Source organism: Ustilago hordei (genome assembly GCF_900519145.1).
Source record: "Ustilago hordei strain Uho2 genome assembly, contig: UHO2_contig_03, whole genome shotgun sequence".
Classification (NCBI taxonomy): domain Eukaryota; kingdom Fungi; phylum Basidiomycota; class Ustilaginomycetes; order Ustilaginales; family Ustilaginaceae; genus Ustilago; species Ustilago hordei.
Window position 1 is genome coordinate 551,949 of NW_024545288.1, and position 19,873 is coordinate 571,821.

General features: G+C 53.2%; 4 protein-coding genes across 4 annotated transcripts; 2 read left to right on the forward strand and 2 right to left on the reverse strand.

Annotated features, from left to right (window-relative positions):
- Positions 1-382: 382 nt before the first annotated feature.
- Positions 383-2,284, reverse strand: UHO2_01815 (uncharacterized protein; the record flags this gene model as incomplete). Its single annotated transcript, XM_041559252.1, has 1 exon — positions 383-2,284. The coding sequence occupies one exon, from the start codon at positions 2,282-2,284 to the stop codon at positions 383-385; it is 1,902 nt and encodes a 633-aa protein (XP_041415186.1).
- Positions 2,285-5,861: 3,577 nt separating this feature from the next.
- On the forward strand, positions 5,862-7,581 carry UHO2_01816 (uncharacterized protein; the record flags this gene model as incomplete). The annotated part of the gene is made up of 4 exons (XM_041559253.1): positions 5,862-5,895; positions 6,045-6,310; positions 6,408-7,150; positions 7,260-7,581. 4 exons carry the CDS (start codon positions 5,862-5,864, stop codon positions 7,579-7,581), a joined length of 1,365 nt encoding a protein of 454 aa, XP_041415187.1.
- Positions 7,582-10,488: 2,907 nt separating this feature from the next.
- Positions 10,489-14,188, reverse strand: UHO2_01817 (uncharacterized protein; the record flags this gene model as incomplete). Its single annotated transcript, XM_041559254.1, has 2 exons — positions 10,489-14,018; positions 14,161-14,188. The coding sequence occupies 2 exons, from the start codon at positions 14,186-14,188 to the stop codon at positions 10,489-10,491; spliced, it is 3,558 nt and encodes a 1,185-aa protein (XP_041415188.1).
- A 2,506-nt stretch (positions 14,189-16,694) lies between these two features.
- On the forward strand, positions 16,695-18,803 carry UHO2_01818 (putative NOG1 - nucleolar G-protein required for 60S ribosomal subunit biogenesis; the record flags this gene model as incomplete). The annotated part of the gene is made up of 1 exon (XM_041559255.1): positions 16,695-18,803. One exon carries the CDS (start codon positions 16,695-16,697, stop codon positions 18,801-18,803), a length of 2,109 nt encoding a protein of 702 aa, XP_041415189.1.
- Positions 18,804-19,873: the final 1,070 nt, after the last annotated feature.

Sequence of the window (19,873 nt, forward strand, 5' to 3'; positions counted from 1 at the left end):
TCTCAGTCATCAGCCACATGCACACTTGACCGCCGGCTTATTTGCCCTCCGTGAACCACACAACAATTTATAGTGTTCTTCTCACGCACTACCACCTGTCAGACACTCACGCCGGAGACTCGAAGCAGGACCATGTCACGTAATGGAACATGCATTGATCCAGAAACGAACTGTCGAAGCTACGGCATACAAGTGATCAGGGTCGGAAGGTGTAGAGGACAAAGAAAAGGAAGAAAGGAAGAGAGAGAGAGAGAGATGACAAGAACCATTACAACAATTTGCTACTACAGAGTACAATCGGTGACAGAATCTCGGGTGAGGGGGGTTGTTGGTCCGAATCATTATGGACAGCATAGGGAAAAACATAGAGGAGGTCGATCAATCACCGCCGACGAGCAGCGGGAGGATTGAGAGGCGGCAAGGTAATTTTGGGGTCCGCTGCGAGACAGCTTCGCAAACTAGAAGACATGGTCTTGCGGTCAAGATCCATTGTGTCTTCGCTGCTACGGTCCCGTGCAGATGAGATGGGAGGTAGCGAGGAAGAGGCGTAGTTGGTGGAGCGGTCCGAGCTGTATGGGTGCTGGTAGGCTGGTGTTGACATGGAAGAGGCACCGCTGAGTCGTCCTCGTGCAGACAAGGCTGTAGCTGGGCTGCTAGATGCAGCAGCTGCGCTGAGCTTGTCAAGAGCTGATGCAGCGATACCTTCGGGCACCGAGTAAGCGCTGGAGGTAGGGCTGGACTTGGGGCTCTGCGATGATCGTGCTGAGGGAACACCGGAGACGGGAGCCGATGCTGCATGAGCGGCGCGTGATGCGGGAGGCAGCGGTGGAGGCAAATTTGCGACGCTGGGCGGAACTCGGTCACGCTGACTGCTGCTGGTTGAGTTGCTACGACGGTGGTAGTCAGCATCCTCCGATCGGCCCATGGATCCCGCTAACTCAGGGTCCAACGAAGCCGATGCCATACGCGACGAAGGCTCGTACACGCTCTGGCAATGAGGCGACACCGAGACGGCGGTGGAGCGAGAGTAGCCTGGTGCAAAGCGAGGGTCAATGTAAGCGGGCTGAGCCTGGGCCCAGGCGGCAGGAGGGACAGTGCCAGGGTAAGCACCGTTGACACCAGGTGCCACTTCACGACCATAAGGCGCAGGCGGGGCGGGGTCACGATAGCGGGGATCGTAGGCCATGGCCTGGTGGGGCAACGAGAGGCGACCCTGCTTGGCCATCTGCGATGACCAGTAGTCACCGGGTGTCTCGTAGTGGGCTGGATCAAGGCCGACACCTGGAAGGCTGGACTCTCTGTTCATGCGAGGGTCATCTATCGAGGAAGGTGAGGTGCTGCGGTCATCGTCGAGAGCACCACCACGAAGAGACTCGCGTCGGCTGCGGGGCATACCCACCATCCTCTCGATGGTCTCGCCTTTCTTGCGGCCATGCTGGTCCTTGACCTCGTGAACGACAGCAATGGCGGTACCGTCCTCGAGGGCACGACGACCAAGCTCAGCCTTGGCTTCTGCTTCAGCATCGGCGGCGTCGAGGTCGAGGTGGTCGAGCTCGAGCTGGGCGGCTGCATCGCGAGCTTGTGCGGATTGCGATGCACGGCCCTTTGGGTGCAGGATGTGGGTGCGGTAGTGTTGCAGGCTGTTGTCCTGGCGAGAGAAGCGAGCCTTGCAGCCGGGGAAGGTGCAGCGGTAGGGCTTCTGACCAGTGTGGATGCGGTTGTGACGCGCTGCGTGACCGCTGGTGGAGAAGGTCTTGTCACAGCCAGGGTGTTGGCATGGGTAACGCTTCTTGCCGCCAATGGTGATGGCGCCGGAGCCACCGTCTTTGCCTGGACGTTTAGTCATTCCGTTAATGTCAGCGTATGCCATGCTACGGTCAAAAGGGTGCATGCTACTATCGGAGCTGCTGGAAGACGAACGTCGACTGTAGTCGTTGGGGTCGAGGTAGGCTCCCGATCGGTCCCAGTGAGCTGGTGGAAAGATGGCAGAGGCTGAGGGTGGAAGAGGTTCGCCCGATCGCATACCAAGGCTCTGGGGAGAAGAAGAAATGTGATTGCCGCCAAGGACCTTGTGTCCCTGGAGACCACGATGGGGTTCTGAGAAATCACCCGGCACTTGGATGCGCGGCAATCGGATAGAGTCGCCGTAGGCTTTGTGCTTGGACGACCGATTCTCGTAAGAATAGTCTAACGAGGTTGGTGGAGAAGTTGAAGCAGTGGAACGGTCGCCACTGGGTAAAAGAGATTCTGAAGATGAGGTTGAATCAAAGGCAGAATGGGACATTCCTGATGAAGAGTGTTGGTAGGGGCGGCTGTACTGGTGGTCCGAGAACGAGTGTGGAAGCTCGGGTTTGTACTGCGGCGGTAGAGCAGGGTCGTTGAGCAAAGAAACGATGCCTCCGGCAGATGGTAGGGAAAACGGCATAAAGAAGCGATGGAACGCGATGAATACCGAGAAAGGAGGAAAAGAGTAGAAGCAACGCTTTGTTGCAAGTGTAGCAGCTTATTAATTGGGCTGTTACGAACCAACGAATGTAGAACCTGTCTTCTCTCGAAAGCAGCGATGCGATGAGAGACCGTGTATTTGACAGGGGGTCGGTCGAGTGCTAGGCGTAAGAAGAAGTTAAGAAGATGGACAAGTCTATAAGACTGCGAGATGGGTCTATAAAGTCAGGTCGATCTATGATCTGTGTCGAGGGTGATGAGTTGGGTTGTGAACGATCTACTTGGACATGTGTAAAGCAGAGTCAAACTGTTGTTGTTGAAAGATATGGCGATCGGAATTGACGAGCTTGTATGAAGGTCTGCGTCGAGTACTTGAGTGCAAAATGGCGGAATCGGTGGCGAGAGCGTCTGTTGTAGAGCGTCGAGTTGAGCTGACAATGGTCGTGATTCTGACTGATAGGTAGATACCTGTTGGTAGTTGTCTTGATCGTCGTACGAGATGGTGGAGGAAAGGCAAGCAAGATGGATGACGGCAGCTAAGGTTACACAGATCGTGGAGCAGTAGACGATGGCAGGAGGGACAGCGGCAAGTAGCTTGAATGTCGCAGGAGGAGTTTGGAAGCGAGACAAGGCGATGGAAAGACGGTGCTGGCGGTCGAACTCTGTGTTGTTGTTGTGGTGGTGGTGGCGGTGGCGGTGGTGGATGTGCGGAGGGAAGGGGATGTTTGGTGGTGGATGAGGAGCGCAAATTAGACTATGCCGTCAAGGTACAGACGAGAGAGCTGGATGCGGTCGATGGATCGACTGGACTGCAGCTGAGGGAGGGGGAAGGCGACAGATGCAGAAGGGTGAAGAGGAAGGATGGGATCGATTGATGACGAAAGAGGACGACTGACGGAAAGAAAGGAAGTGAGGAAGGGGAGAGTAAGGGTCTAGCTGTGGCTTGAGAAGAGGGCCCTTTGCAAGGGGTTGAGGAAGGGTCTTGCTCCGAGCCACGACCTTTGATTGGGCGGATCTCTACTGTTGTTGTTGTTGTTACCCGAGGGCGAGTAGTGGGTAACTGGAGTTGAAGCGGAAGCAATCGAGGATGGCATTCAAAAGGGAAGCAAAAAAGGGGGAAAAAAAAAAGATGAAAAAGAGCCTTGTTGCCGAGCAAAGGCTTGATGGGAAGGGAGAGTTGGGTGAGGCACGCAAACAGACCCTTCGGGGATGGGCGGGAAGAGAGCGTTAGGGAGACCCAGGAGGTTAGGAGGAGGAGGAGGAGGAGGAAGGGGAGAGGAAGTGAGGAAGAGAGGAGGAGAGGAGGAGAGGAGGATGCCTCTATGATGCAGCCATACACTCCAATTTAGGCTTAAGGAAGGCGAAAGAAGAAAGGGAGAAAGAACAGGCTCTGGGCGAAAGAAGGAAGAGGAGAATTGGGAATTCAACCGGAGCAAGCGAGACAGGGAGGGTGCGTTCGCCGGTGACGATAATGATGATGATGATGATGATGATGATATGACAATGATGAGGATGCTGGCTTGCTTTTTGTTCTTCTGGGCTGGCATCTGATGGGGATGATGCAGCAGCACACCAGTCTAGATTTGAGAAAAGGGTTTGAATCAGCATTCATTTCGGGCTTGAGGACAGAGGCGAGGTTGAAATTAGGATTTGCAACTCTCTCAGGGTTCGTTGGTGAAAACTTGATTCAGGGTTCGACCTGCCTCGCTTCCCTCAGGATCAGCCGCTGCCAAAGTGTGGACAACAGCGAATCACAGCGAGAAGAAGAAATAAGAAAGATTTATTATTATTGTTGTTATTATTATTATTTGGCACAGCGTCAAAGGCAAAGCAGAAAAAAAGAAGAAAAAAAAAAGAAAAAAAAAAAGCAGGGTCACGATCGCTTCTCTGATTGACAGGGAGATCGGTCAAAAGGACCAGAGCCACGTCGAAGGCAGAATAGCAGTGCACCCAAGTTCTTGCTCTTCTTCTTCTTGCTCTTCTTCTTGCTCTTTTCCTTCTTGCTCTTTTCCTTCTTTCTGCTCGCTGCAAATTTCGAAACCTCGAGTGCAGCCAGGATCGGTAGAGACGGTCGATCCCAACGGCTTCTCCCGCTGCCCATGTCGGAGACGATGCCAATTCCTTAACGACGGAAGAGCCGACTGTCATCTTTAGGCCTCATGTCGCCGAAAGCAAGGTGGGTGGGAAGACATGCACAATCTCGTTCTCAAAAGACAACGAGGTTGGCGTGGGCAGCAAACGCAGGCTACTGCAGGATCGAAGCAGAAAAGGTGGGTTGAGAAAAGGGTGAAAGCCTCTCTTGACCCCAGTTTCGGCACGGCTTCCTTGGCGGTGGGGCAAGGAAGCATCTCAGGCAGGCTTGGATTGACTGTCCATTTTTCGGGCAAGCGCCTAGACAAGTTAGTTAAGGTTGTCACTCTGCTCGACAGAGCGAGCCTGAGCGAATTGGAAGCTCTCCAGAGAAGCGCTTGTGATTGCCTGACTGGCAGCAAGGTGCAGGCCATCATTACAAATACCAAACGCTCCATGTAAAATTGTTCTTCCTTACTCGTCTCCGTGACTGCTGTCTTCCACTTGAAACCCAATTAGATCCAATCAAATTGCGTTTTGCCACCGCACCGCCCTCTTCTCTACAGCATTTGGTCTGGAGAGTTAGAAGCAGCGAAGGCGACCAATGCATTGCTTATAAGAAGCAGTGTTGATCCCTTCAATTCAGTTCAAATCTGAGCTGCTTGTTGATGCGGCGTGCATGGAACCTCTCAGAAAGGGAAAAAAAAAAAAAAGAAGAAAAAAAAGAAAGACAAAAACCGGTCACGGTCTCGACATCTGCACATGACCCAGCAACCAATGCCGGCAGATAAGCCACCAGGCAAAAGGGGTTATCAAAGTTTTGTGTTTTTAAAAACCCAGGGGGTTTCAAATTTCCTCTAAAAACGCGCTTTTCAAAAGAAAAAAAAAAAAAAGAACAAAAAAAAAAAAAAAAAAAAAAACCCGGGTTTTTAAGGACGCAAAAACTTTGATACCCTAAAGGGCTTCTTTGCCTCCGACGATCTACCCCTCATTATCTTAAAAGCGGAGCCGGCTGTCGTGTTTGAGGACCAGAGACCAGACTGCAGCCAAACAAAACGACCCTGACCTGGACCCTTTTCTACTGCACAATTCTAACTCAAAAACTCATCCCGCAGCACAGCACAGCACCAACGCAGGGGTCCAAGCGCAAGAACCGAGCTCTATTCCACCCATCTCACGTCACTACCAGAGCAGAGAAGCGTACGCGTCCTCTTCCCTCCCTCCAGCCTAGGTGAAATTCTGAAATTACCCTTCTCCGCACCACCTCCTCTCAAAGCCTTGACATCATCCGGCGTCGGTCTTCCTCGCCACCAAGCACCAACGACCGTTCAAGGTGACTGGTCAGCATGTCCAAGGTGCAAATGATTGTCTCTTCCGCAAGTAACTGCACCAGGACACATCCGTGAAGGAAAATTCGCTGCAATTCTCTTCTTCTCGTCTTCTCACTCCGACTCTGTCTCACTTCCCTCATCATCGTGCCTTGGCCTCGCTTAGCCGCTCGGTGCATGTTTTATTGTTCAGCACAACAGCCCTCTACAACCTCCCCGACAACGGTGGGCTAGTGCCAGCCCGCGCTGGCCATAGCAGACATGGACCCGACGCCCAGCAACCTCCTTGGTCATCTGCGCACCGCCCTTTCGCCTACCTTCCTCAACCTGGCCCCAGCAACCGACCCAGCTTTCTCGACGAACCACCCTTGTCGAACCAACCTCTCAACGCGGCCCCAAACCTCCGATGCAACACCTGCAAGCAGATGCAACCTGTCGTGACCTACGAATCTCGTTCTATGCTAGGCGTAATCACCAAGAACTGCCTCCGCTGCCGCAATCGCAACCGCATCAACAAGCAATGCAGCACGAGACGCGTAGCTCGCAGCCTTTCTGTTGCCTCAGCTGTCACCTCGGACTAGAACACCACCCGTCTCAGCAATGTCGACGGTACATACTCGCAGCCTCCCCAAGCCCACCGCCTGTGCAACCCTTCCCTTCTCGGCCCCTTCCCAGAACCCGTCTCACCCGAGTCAGCAGCCTTCTGATGGCGCGACACTCAAGCAATACCTAGACGCCTGGGTGCAGAAGGTGGAAGTCAAGGTTCAAGAGTGGCTCGCACCGCTGCAGGCACAGGTCCGATCCTTCGCGACTGAGCTAGACAAGGTTCAACGCTCGCAGCCTCACACACAACCCCAAACCGCTCTTTCGGGCCTGGCTGCCCAACCGGCATTGTCCTGCTCCCTTCCTCTCCCCTCAAGCTTGCTAAACCCAGGTGAGTGGTCTCTCTTCCGTCTCTTCCCCTGGGTCTCCTCAGAGATTGCCAACACAATCTCCCTTGACCATCTCACCATTGTTGACCTTATCAAGCTGTGCAATCCTGCCAGCTCTACAGTCAGCAAAGAGACACCCACCATGCTCACAGTCCAGGGCATCCAGATCAACATCACCAGCACCTCCTCCACCAGACCACTGAAAGCATTTTTCAAGGCCATCCTGGACATTACAACTTTCTGCCAGGTCTGGGTGGTCTATGTTTCACTCAGGACTGCTGCAAGTTTTGACCTGGCTCTAGGACCTGCACTTAACCATTTCCTGGTCCATGTTATTGACCTGGATAGGAACTATCCTTGTGTGAACATCACAGAGTATGTGCTGACCATCTGCCAGAAATGGTTTGGTCACACAGACACACTTGCATGGGCTGTGTGTGACACTGAGGCATTCCAAGACCACCTCAGCCTTGCACCTCCTAAGAAGCCTCATGCTGCCCAACTCAAGCCTAAGTGTGGTGACACATGCTGGTGCTAGAAGAACACCACTTGCACCAGCACAAACTGCAAGTATCAACACATCTGCACCACATGCCATGGTAAACATGTGGAAAAAGCCTGCCCTTCAGCCTCCCAGCTTGCCTTGGCCCCTTCTTCCAATGCTAAGACCATCAGCAATGTGGGAGGCAAAGTGTAATGACACAGGCCACACTAGGTGCACCACAGCCTCCCCACCTAGTGTCTTCCCCCAGCCATGCTTCTGGCTGCCAACAGACTCACTTGTCTACCCTGCCACACCCGGCTAACTCCTTCCTGGAGCCACGCCTGGCTCCACCTCTTCAGCCCCGCTGTCACAGGACCTGCGCAGGAGATTGGGTTGGTGCAGGAAGATCCAAGATGAAGATGAAGATGTGGTGTGCCCAAAAAAAGGCACATGAAATGTGACATCAACTTGAGCAGAACATGCTCATCAGGTTGATTTCACCAAAACACATCACACAAAGCCCCATTGGTACAGAATGGACCAACAGGACACAAGGAGGCAATGGGAGACTTGATAGGAAAGGCCTCCATTGTCAAAGGTAGGATAGGGCACAAGGAAGGGTCTCACATGCTAAAGGGGGTCCAAGTTTAGCCAAGAAGAGGACCAAGCTCAGGAGCACACAGCAGGTTACCACATAGGGGGATGTGCTCTTGATCACATAAGAACTAGTCACAAGGTAGACCACATGGATGAGAACAGGACAATAAGGATGGTCACTTGGTCAGAGAGGGCCATCAGGTAGGGGCCAAGGAATGGCCATGGATTGAGAGGAGAGGGAGTCAGACTGAGAGGATCAGTATTGGTACCATGAGGAAGATGGGGCAGTGTCGAGAAGATTCAACACACAGCCCAAGGAGAGGAGGTGTAGGAGGAGGATGGGAACACTCCTCCAGAGGAGTAGGGACAGTGCCACAGGCAGCACCTCTAAACACATAAATACTACTACTACTTCACCATAGCAAATGAGTGGATCCTCATCCACCCTACTCTTTACCTTACTTACTCTTACTTCATTATGTATCATTGCAATAGCAAGAAGCCTTTGCAACAACATCTCAAACATGTGTGTTGTATCACTGTCAGACATCAAACTGTAGGTGGTGTTCTCTCAACACCTGTGGTCCAGTTCATCACTGTAGGCAGTGTTGCTCAGCACCTGTGGTCCAGTCAGTTATTGTAGGCAGTGTCTAAACACCTGCAGTCCAGTAACTCCTGTCATCTGTAGGCAATAGGCTTATTGTGGTCCAGGCAACATTGAAGAGCATCAAACAACAGTACTACAAACACTCATGCTGTATAGGAGAGTGTAACACTCTCACCCCAGGGAGTAACAAACATGCCACATAACCTCTGAATGGAGTGTTCAAGGCAGTCAGCCAAAACCTACCAGAATGAAACTGTCTGATCACTTTCAGTTGAAACATACCAAGTAGATCTTACTCAATTGACTGCACCAAAATCAATTGGAAACACCCAATCTGGTTTCAGGTGTGCAACTGCTTACACCTCGCTCCAAAACCAACCCCTTTGGACAGGGAGTTGACCTTGTTGTCCTGCACACCAGGTCGCCTGTATGCCTGTATGCAGCCCTTTGAGTCCTCTGCACTGGCCACCCAGCCTCGGCACCCCTCTTTGGCCTTGGCAATGGCTTCACCCCTTTCTCCTGCACCTGGTTTCTCACAGTTCTCCACCTCCTCCTTGCCTGCATGGGCTTGCCAGCCAATGAGTACACTGGCCACTTGTTCAGGCACGGTGCCACTTCCTGGGCCTCTTTCATGGGCACCCCCAACTCAGTTGTCCAGACCCTTGGCTGCTGGTCCTCTTATTGCTTCAAGTGCTACATTGACAAGCTGACTGCATAGAAGAGCCACTTGTCATTGTCATTTGTTTTCGGCTCTCTCGCTGCACAATTAGGGAGTTAGGAGACACCCTATGGACTTTAGGCCACCAACTTGGCACCCAGCTCACTTGCCCAAACTGGTACTTGCTGCACAACTGCTTGGGCTGGGTGTGGCAGGACAGGAGCCTTGGAGCCTAGAGTTGCCTCTCCTTTCCCGCAATCAAGCAGTTATGCCACTTACGCTCGCACACCGAGCGGCTGAGTTGACAACGGACGGAGCGAGCCATGCAAACAGGGAACCTTATGTCACTCTGTTTTGCCCTTGGCGGCAGGAGCGTCGCAATCGTTGCCACTAGCTGGCTTGGACGGTATGAAGCAACCGTGTCCCTTTCCCTTCAGACTCGCCGCATCGAGCTTACAACTAGTCCGGCGTTTATCATCAACAAGGTACAATGGCTCCCTACTACAGGTGTACAGGCTAGTTTGAGGTTGTCGACTGATAGAATGCTGTTTGTACAGCTTCTTAGGTCAGGCGGCAGTGCCAAAATCAAAGGCTGAGGAACTGAACATGAACATGGGTCTGCTTCCGAGCTGCCTGGCAGCTTGCAACGACAAGGGTCCAGAAATTCCACTCCACCGCCCATGCTCGTCGATCGTCGCGACCTGGAGCACAGCGATCGGAAGCAGCATATTCCAGCATCTCTTCATGCCACCTCTTGAACTTCGCCTCGGAATTCTAGGCTTCCAAGTTCAGTTTTATTTTTCCAGAATCACGCCTCCTTCCAGCCACAACAATACACAATAAATCATTCCACACACACTCACACTCGTCGATGCGCGTGGACAATGGATTCATTACGAGCGTAACTCGTCAAGTTAGCGCACATAAGCGATGGAAGTGGCGCTTAGGCTAGTGGGGGATCTAGTCAGACCCTGCAGGACGACCCTTTTGCTTTTACTCTCTTGGAATTTGTGTGCAAGATCCTCTTGGCTCACCGTCGGAAGGATAATAGTGAATGAATTACCGCCACGTGCTGCCAAATGTCTGGTTCCAGCATCACCGTACAGCTTTACCAGCCTAACAGCATTGCATTTCACCATCCCAGAAGCTCATCGCATCAAGCCTACGTGCAAAAGAGAAAGAACCGTGATCATTGAATGTCAAGGAATATGCACATTAGTAAACTTGAGAGATATTGATAGACTAGGTGACATTGATCCTTTTTGAAAGCCAAGCGTCGTCGTAGAGCCATGTGCAGATGCTAGGTTGAAATTGACACAACTCAGAAAGCTTGAAGAATGTACACGGTTCAGAAGAAAGCCAGTCGCTTAGATACGCAGATGCTCGGCCTCTTTGTCCTCCAAATCGTAGTTGAGCGCGCCGCCCAAGATGCCACCGAACAACGGCGAGTGAAGAGGTGTCTTGCAGGCTGACGAGGGTAGAGCACCTGACATGGAGGCCGTACCCGAACCATCCTGATCCTGACCTTCGACATTGGGCTCCTTGGTAACCCTGCTGGGCACCGACTCGCTGGCTAAGGTCTCGCTTGAAGCCATTTGCCCAGCAGTGCCGTTGCTCTTGGTTGGAGTGAGGTGGCTCTGAGGATTGAAGCTCGAGACAGGCTCAAGCAAATCCTTGCCCACTACAGGTGGGCCATTGAAACCATGAGGACCAGGCGAGCCTCGTGGTGTGGGCGTTGCGTCAGTGATGCGCATCCGAGGGAAGGCCGTAGCGGGAGAGTCGCCCTCTTCGTAGCCGACGGCGCCTTCTTGCAAACCGGAAAGCTGCGAAAGAGGCGTAGTGGGCATGGGAGAAGTTGACGAGCGTCTTCCATCTTCAGCTGTCTGTCGAGAGTTCCCAGCACCATCCTCGGCTTGCGAAGCCAGCATAGCGGCCCGCTTGAGGCGCCTCTCCCTCTTCTCTCGGCGAGTGATACGGCCGGGGCCAGCGCTGTTGCCAGAAGCTACGCTTGCGGCGTCGCCAGCGCCACTGCTGCTGCCACCGAGACACATGCCAGCAACCTGACTGTACGTGGGCATCTTCTGGGCAGCAGCGTACGAGCTAGAGGAAGGTGGTGGAATCTCGCCGCCTCGTGTAGGAAAGAGGACAGGCGAGATGATGAACGAACGTCGTCGTCCCAACGTGCTGTCGTTCGAACCACCAACTTCGTTGCTCTTGTCTTCGTGCCGCTGGCGCAGAGGGCTGATTGAGAACATCTCTGGGTGACGCACCGCGTGCGAGCTAGATCGAAAAGGCGAGCTGGTGCGTTTCTGCCCTGACTGTCCTTGGGACCGAGTGAGCAAGAAGGTGCCAAGCGGCTGTTGGTGCTGATGCTGCTGTTGTTGAAAGGCATTCTGCGATGGTGCTGGCGCTGCTTGAGAATCACGGAAGGAGCCCATTGGGATCTTGTTCCATCGAGAAAAGGCGTTGAGGTTGAGTCCGGGGGCCGAAGATGTCTTGCGGGCAGAGCGAATAGATGAGCGTCGTCCCCCATCCTGTCCCTCGCCAACTTCGGGTTCAGGTGAAGGTGACTTGGAGCCAGTGCCACGCCAGATCATACTTGAGTCGACAACGTCATCAAGCTCCATCGGGTCGACCTCAGCCACGGGTTCGGGTGACGATGGTGCCATCTCGCTGTACTCATCCAAAGCGGAAGCAGCGTCATTGGCCGAAGAGAATCGACGGAGACGCTTGGCAGAGAATCCCTCTTCCATGAGCGAGCTACGACGACCAGCACTGCGCTTCTTGGCAAGCCCCTTCTTCTCCAGACTTCTCTTGCCCGAGAAGGGCGAAGGTGCTTTGCGAGATCCATCAATAACGGCACGGTGGACTGACTTGGCGGATGTGGGCATGAAACTGCCCATTTGCGGTTTGGCGACGTTGGTGACGCGCTGCTGCTCTGGCGCCTTGGGCGCAGCCATGGTATTGTTGGTGGAGCTGGTTCCACTGGCATGACCGCTAATGCTGGTGTTGGCGCTGCCACTTGCGCTGTTGCCCTCGCCAGTTATGGCAGGAATCTGGACACCAGCGATAAGTGAAGCAGCCTCTTCCATCGTAACACCGAGAGCAGCAGCGGCGGCCTTCAAGGTGCCTTCAGGATCGCGGGCAAGCTCTTCGGTCGAAATGGTGATTCCGACTTCGTTGGCAGCGGCCTGTTCATCCGAAGAGACGGGCGAGCCTCCGGAACCACTGCTGGACAGCTTGCCGTTGACGCTAGAGTCAGATGCTGGCACTGCTTGTGCAGTGTGTGGCATCGAAGGGGAGGACAAAGAGCTGGGAGCTGCTGGTGAGAGACGACGCGAGTTCGTGGCCATGGCCCTTGCGCGTCTAGCGTTGCGACCGCCACGAGGAGCCACGGAGCCGACGAGAAGTCTGGGGTATGGCATGTCTTCGTCTGCAAGCTCATCCGTGGTGTCGCCGTCGTCCTCGGGAGCTCCAAGCAGGCCACTGTGACCGCCAGATCCGGACCAAAGCCTGTTGCCGCCTTGATCAAACTCCCAATCGGCGCTGTCATCATCACTGTCATCGACAAACTCGAACTCGCCATCAGAACCGAAGACAGCTTCTCCGTCACCAGCTCTGGCATAGATAAGTCGGCCGTCGAGGTCTTCGATGACGAGCAAGGGCATCTCAGGCTTGGGTTGCAGTGTGCCATCTGCAGCTGCATCGGTTACAGCAGCGTTCCGATCACCTTCAGGAGCAGTACCGATGTGTGCGATCAGAGGAGCGTCGAGGAGGCCACCTTCAAGATCGCTGATGTCTCTGTCTTCGTCCGAGTCAGTGGTGAATTCATCGTCGTCGTCTCCATTTTCGTTTTGCGCATCGGCTATATCCATTTCGCTGTCGGTAGACGTCTCGAAGAAGTCGGTGAAGGATGGCTCGGAAGAAGAGTTGAAAGCCTCTTGTTCTTCGAAGAGCTCGTCCTCGATGACCGGAAGACCATACATGCGGAGGGTGTCAGGTGACATGGAGAGAAGGTCGGCATCTGCGTCATCATCTTCATCATCGTCTTCATCGTCTTCATCGTCGTCCTCTGCGTCGGCTTCTGCTTCTTCGGCAGCAGCGCCGTCTCCTATTGTGATAGAACGAGCGCGGTGTTGTAGATCACTTCTGCTAGCCGAGTCGCGATCGCCACCTGTGCATCTACGAACTGATGGATCGCGGTGTTGAAGACGGGCTTTAGCTTTGGACTGCCTGTGCAGAGCGTCCTGAATGATGAAACGTTCTTCCTCCTCTTCTGTGTCATCGCCGGAGGCACCGCTGCCGAGAAGAGATTCGCCATCGCCAGCCTCAGCAAGCTTGCGTTCCATCTCGGTGTCCGAGTCTGATTCGAGGTCATCGCTGTCTAAGCTCCTAGCTTTGCCCTTTTCACGAGCCGAGTAGGATCGGCCGGCGGTGGAAGCAGCGCCTTCGGCATAGTTGTCGGAGGGGGGATCGGTGAGATCGGAGTCGGTGTCGAGCTCTTCGAAGCGCTCCTTGCGGACGCTTGCCTTGCGCTCGGCACGAGGTCGATCCTTCTTGCTAGAGTAAACCTTGGTGGGCTTCTTGCCGTTGAGTGATCTTGCCATCTTTCTGGATGACATTGCGAGAGTTGGTATGGGCAGTTTGATGCCTGGTATGTGCTTAGAACCAAGGTCGTTGTTGTCGTCTCCCGAGCTGGAGAGATCGTCGTCGGATTGGAACAAGGGACGGGGCGATCCTCCGACGCTCGAGGCGGAGCGCGAAGAAGGAGGGCCGGATTTGAATGAGCCGGCCCGATGATAAGGGCTGGAGCGGGCTGGGCTTGTTTGTAACTTGGCCTGAAGGCTTTTGCGATGGTTCAAAGGGTGAACGGAGTCTGCTCTTCTAGCGGAACGGTCTGAGAGTGCGAAGAGTCGAGAAGAACAGAGGTGCCAGTTTGATATGGACGATAGAGAGAGGCATGTTGATCAGTCAGGGTTCATACAGGTAACCTTCCGATCAGCAGATCCGTGTCCGGCACCTGCTGAGGAGAAACTTACATTTACCTGCGCTGAGTTGTCGAGACATGAAGTGAGTGTTGGTCGAGCGGTGTGTCGCTCGTGTGCGTTGAAGCAGATTAGGAAGAGACGATGGCTATGACAAATATGTCGTGTGCTATTGCGGGTTTTGTTCGAGTTTGGGATGCTCGCAGCGAGTTGAGTCAATCGAGACCGCGCTGACGCGCAGCAAGTCGGCGGGTGGATATCTGTATGCGCCGATTACGGTGCGCCAGCAGAACTATTTGGATGAGGCGAAAGACTAGTACAGTGATAGAAGAAGCCAAAAGTATGCGAAGAGTTGGGAAGAGGCGGGAGGGAGCGGTGGGTAGCACTGAACATGTTCTAGGTGAGAGCGATGATCAGGTGGAAAAATGTCCCACTCTCTAGCGCTGTTGCTTGACGATGATGGAGTCAAGCAGCGGTAAGGTATCGAATGGAAAAGACAGCTTCAGATGACTGAGAGCTGAATTGATCGATGAAGGATGAGGTTTTAAGGCCGATGTGAACGATGCTGAACCTCGAGTTGGGTTGCTTGTCTTGTTTAGGCGGTCAAGACGAGGATGCGATTTTAGATATATCGAGAGGTATAACGAGCAAGCTTCATGCGTTGCTGGGATTGTCTTTTGTCGATTGTAGGGTGAAGAGTTGATACCGGATAGGATGTGAAGATGGATGAAATGGGGATGGTGTTGGAAAGATAGCAATGCTGGATGGTGCTTCTAGCTCAGTCTTCTGGGAATCTGTGTGAAATTGTCAACTTTTGGAAGACTTTTTCTTTTTTTTCTTTTTTTCTTTTTCTTTTTCTTTTTTCTTTTTCTTTTTTCTTTTTCTTTTTCTTTTTTCTTTTTCTTTTTCTTTTTCTTTGATAGGCGATTGTGCTAAGTGACAGAGCTCAGTGAAACGACTGTGTCTATGTGTTCCTGTTGACCACATAGGCTGCGTGACAGTGCGCGGGTGCACTTCAATCAAACACACACACACACACCAACAGAAAGGAAAAATTGTCTTTTTCGGCGCTAGCCGAGAGTGGGCCCTTGAGCACTTTAAAGGAGAAACGAACTCGGATCTTCCTCGTTTCTGCATCACGTGATCGTCAGGAAGGCGTGCGCGTCTGGGGTTGGACTCAACAATCAACTGCTACGCTTCTCCTCTCCTCTTTTCACTACATCATCTTCACCAAAGCCAGGCGTACTATTAGCAGCCTGGTTCGTTGTTATTTGCCCTCCCTTGCCGCTCGTTTCTGCGCTCGACCGCCTGTTACGGCGGGCCGGGAGCCTGCTTGTCTGCAATCCACTTAGTTTTTTCGTGTTATGTATATACAATTTCGGTCATGTTTCGTGCGATTGAGTCCAAGCGGGATGACCGTCTTCTGAATTTTTTTCTTGGTAGCGGTGGTCAGGGTTTAATGCGAGACTTTGACTGCTCAAGTGGCCCTTTCGAGTGAAGAATAATGTTGATATTTCTGCCCATCTCCCTGCTCCGTCATTCTGCTGGCGAATGATTCCATGCTCTTTGCGGCTGGCAGACGGGAACAGAGAAAGAGAAATGGAGAAAGAGAAAAAAAAAAAAAAAAAAAAAAAAAAAAAAGAGAGAGAGAGAGAGAGAGAGAGAGCTCTTTTGGCGTCACTTTCGCCCCTGTCCCCTGCGCGATAGCAGCCCATGCTCTGCCTTCATCACGCATGATAACGCAAACAACACATCGTCGGCGCGGAGGGCCGGTGACATCGCTTCATGTCTATGGATTGTTTGTTGCTTCATCTTCATAACGAATGCTGTTCTGGCAGCGAATCTCTGTGCCTGACTGTGAGACCGCTCAACGACTCACACTGTAAAGCAGAAGGGCACGCCACGAGAGTCTCGGCAAACACGCGAGCAAAACCTCTTGACAGCTCAAATCAAGTTTGATACGCACGAGAGACAGACGTTGCTCTGTGTTCACTGGCGCTTGATTTCGCAAAGATGTTAGGTCTTCTCGGTCAATCCCGAAATCCGACAAAGGGTTCAATTCTCAGAATATTTTTTTTTCGTTGCTTTTGCGACTTCTTACCCACAGGAATTTTCGTTTTCTTGGCCGGCTGCCGTTTGCTGTTGGAAATTTTTGAGAAATTTTAGACTGCACGCAGCAGACTTGCAGCTTTGAAAGAAGGCTGACCCTGAATTCCTTTTTTTTCTTCCCCCCCCTCTTTGCTGAGGCGAAGGCGAGGTTTGACTCTCGAGCTGTCTTGCTGCCTTCCAGACCGGCGAGATGCTCCTACATCCTTCCCACCCTGATCATCCCTCAGCCTCTACACGCTGAAGATCCCCAAAAGGCGCCAACAAGGAGACATCGTTTCTTCTATTACCCATACACGGCTCCATCCCCTGCCCCTTCCTCTTCAAGACGTTGCGACAGGACCAATCGCATCTCGTTGATCGAAGGGTTCTTGCCTTTCATTTGCTCGCCTCCGTATAACGGCGCAGTCGATTGCCACACCGTATTCAATCACCCCAATCCTCCATTTCGACCGCACGGTGGGACTGCATAGATAGCAAAGATGGCGACTCTCAAAGCTCAGATTGCCCCCGTTCCGACCGCTACCGACTTCTTGGACATTGTTCTCTCCAAGACACAGCGAAAGACGCCTACCGTCGTTCACCCAGGATGGAAGATCACGCGTATCCGTTCCTTCTACATGCGCAAGGTCATGTTCACCAAGGATGCTTTCGCTGAGAAGCTTGATGCTATTCTTAAGGAGTTCCCCATTATGGACAACCTTCACCCCTTCGTCTCCTCGCTCCTCAATGTTCTGTACGACAAGAACCACTACAAGCTTGCGCTCGGTCAGCTCAACACTGCCAAGCACCTCATCGAGCAGGTCTCCAAGGACTACATTCGTCTCATTAAGTTCGGTGACTCGCTTTACCGATGCAAGCAGCTCAAGCGTGCAGCTCTCGGTCGTATGGCCACCATCATGAAGCGCCAGAAGGACCCTCTAGCCTACCTTGAGCAGGTCCGACAGCACATGTCACGTCTCCCACCCATCGACCCAAGCACAAGAACTCTTCTCATTTGCGGATACCCCAACGTTGGCAAGTCCAGCTTCATCAACAAGGTCACCCGATCTGATGTCGATGTCAAACCCTACGCTTTCACCACCAAGTCGCTCTTTGTCGGTCACATGGACTACAAGTACCTTCGATGGCAGGTCGTTGATACCCCGGGAATCCTCGACCACCCACTCGAAGAGATGAACACCATTGAGATGCAGTCCATCACTGCTCTTGCTCATCTTCGAGCCGCCGTTCTCTATTTCATGGACCTCTCAGAGCAGTGTGGCTACACCGTCGAGGCCCAGGTTCAGCTCTTCAACAGCATCAAGCCTCTCTTTGCAAACAAGCCTTGCATTCTTGCTATCAACAAAACTGATGCCAAACGACTCTCAGACCTCGAGCCCGAGCGTGCTGCTTTGGTGCAGAGCATCATTGACGAATCTGACGGCAAGGTCAAGCTCGCCGAGCTCAGCACATATACCGACGAGGGTGTCATGGAGACACGAAACCTCGCCTGTGACGTCCTGCTCGCATCGCGTGTCGAGACTAAGATGAAGGGTAGCAAGATCAACGCCGTCCTCAACCGCCTCCACGTCGCCCAACCCAAGTCACGAGATGACGTCAAGAGAACTGCCTACATTCCCGAGGCTATCGCTAATGGTTCTGCCAAGAAGTATGACGCCAAGGACCCCGAGCGACGCAAGACGCTCCGGGACGAGCAGGAAGAGAATGGAGGTGCCGGTGTCTTCAACATCGACATCAAACGCGATTACATGCTCGCCAACGACGACTGGAAGCACGACCACGTCCCCGAAATCTACGAGGGCAAGAACATTGCTGACTTTGTCGACCCCGACATTCTCGACAAGCTCGATGCTCTCGAGCGCGAGGAGGAGAAGCTTGAGGCAGATGGCTTCTACAACGATAGCGGCGATGAGGGCTCCATGCTCGACGAGGAAGAGGCGGCTATCCGCAGCGCTGCTGCTGCTATCCGTGAGCGTCAGCTCAAGGCCAAGCTTGCGGCACAGGACCGAAGCATGGTCAAAAACCAGGCTCGTGTGCCACGCAAGTTCCAGGAGCGCACCTTGTCACAGATGGCCGAGCGAATGCGCGAGATCGGTGTCGACCCAAGCAGCGTCACCGCTCGTGCCGAGATGCTCGCCAAGGCCAAGGGTCTCGCCGGTGGCAAGCGCAAGCGATCGGGCGATGGCGACGATGAGGACGAGGAGATGGACGAGGATGACGAGGAGGAGGCCGTTTGGGAAGATGACGTGGAGATGGACACTGAGGAGGCCGACATCAGTCTCTCAAGAAAGGCTCGCAAGAGCAACGTTAGTGGCCGTCTGCTTTCATCGACACAAGCGCCAGTCAACCGTGCTGGTGGTCACATCAGTGCGCGTGCGGGTCCAGCGCGTGTCGCCGCATCCGACCGACAGTTGGCTGGTCTCAAGAACTCGGAACAGCTCGAAAAGGCAAGAAAGCTGCGCGAACTTGCCATGCGAGAGGGCAACTGGCACGCCAAGGCCGGAGAGTCGGATCGTGCTGTCAAGGAGACCAAGCCAAAGTGGCTCTTTGCTGGCAAGCGTGGCAAGGGTACTTCGAGGTCGCGTTAAGCTGTCATTGTTACTCTTCTTTCATCTGTTCATACTATGCAGTACACTCTGCACTCATATGGTTTTCTAGTTTCACACATCTGCGATCGATTTCAATGCATACTGTACGACTTCCAACTGCCGCATCGCCTGTCTCATTCGATTGTGGGTCTGCGCGTCCAAGTGAACAAGACTAGCCCGCCAGCTTGGAAGGAGACAGACAGAACAGAGCCATTCCTGTGAGACTTTGGTGCGCAGTCAGAAGCCTCCATGCCACATGGACACCAGCGACACGGACATCAAGGTCAGGGCGTGCAGAGTTAAGTCTCTGTCAAAAGCTCGCTTCCTGCCGGCAGATGCAAGCTTCAGACACTTTGTGTGTCTTCGGATGCTTTGTGGGGTTGGTCAATAATTCTCTGCGCTGGCAAGAGGCTGTATCCAAGCCATCGTCAGGCTGTGCCGTTGCATGGTTGCGGTGTGCATATTTCTCGCCTCCAAAGATACTCTTTTTCTTGACACGAGGCTTTGCACCTCCCAACAGCTCGCTGCTGTCCATGCTGCTGCAGAGGAGCTCAACACCCAACACGCTGCGACGCCGGCGAATTAGAGTGTGGTTGGTCTATGACGCAGAGAGATGGAAGTTCTGCCAAAAATATGCCGACCCTGCCGAGCTGAAATCAAGCGTATCCGAACCGTTTCGTGTGCCTTGGCGTGGGTTAACAGCTAAACCATTACGACATGGTTTCGAGCTCCGCTTGTTCTGAGCATGTTGTGAAGATGGTTACATGCTCGTCCGTCGCAGTTGCGAGGCAACGTTGTATGCATGGAGGAGGTCCAAACGTGCAGCTGATTCGGCCAAAGACTCTCTTCAGCAAGATGCCAACGCCGGCGACTATGTACAAGCTGGATGCCAGCGTCATCCTCGAAGTGATGAAGTAGGCTGCACCGCCCCACCTTGCAAGGTTGGCCATTGTTTCGTCTGCGTCAGTCACAGGTACTGTTGTGCACAGCTTGAGCCACAGTACCGCCTCGTTCGATCTGCGCCCAAGCTTGCCAGGCCCTTCATCTATCTTCTTCGAGGTCTGCATCCT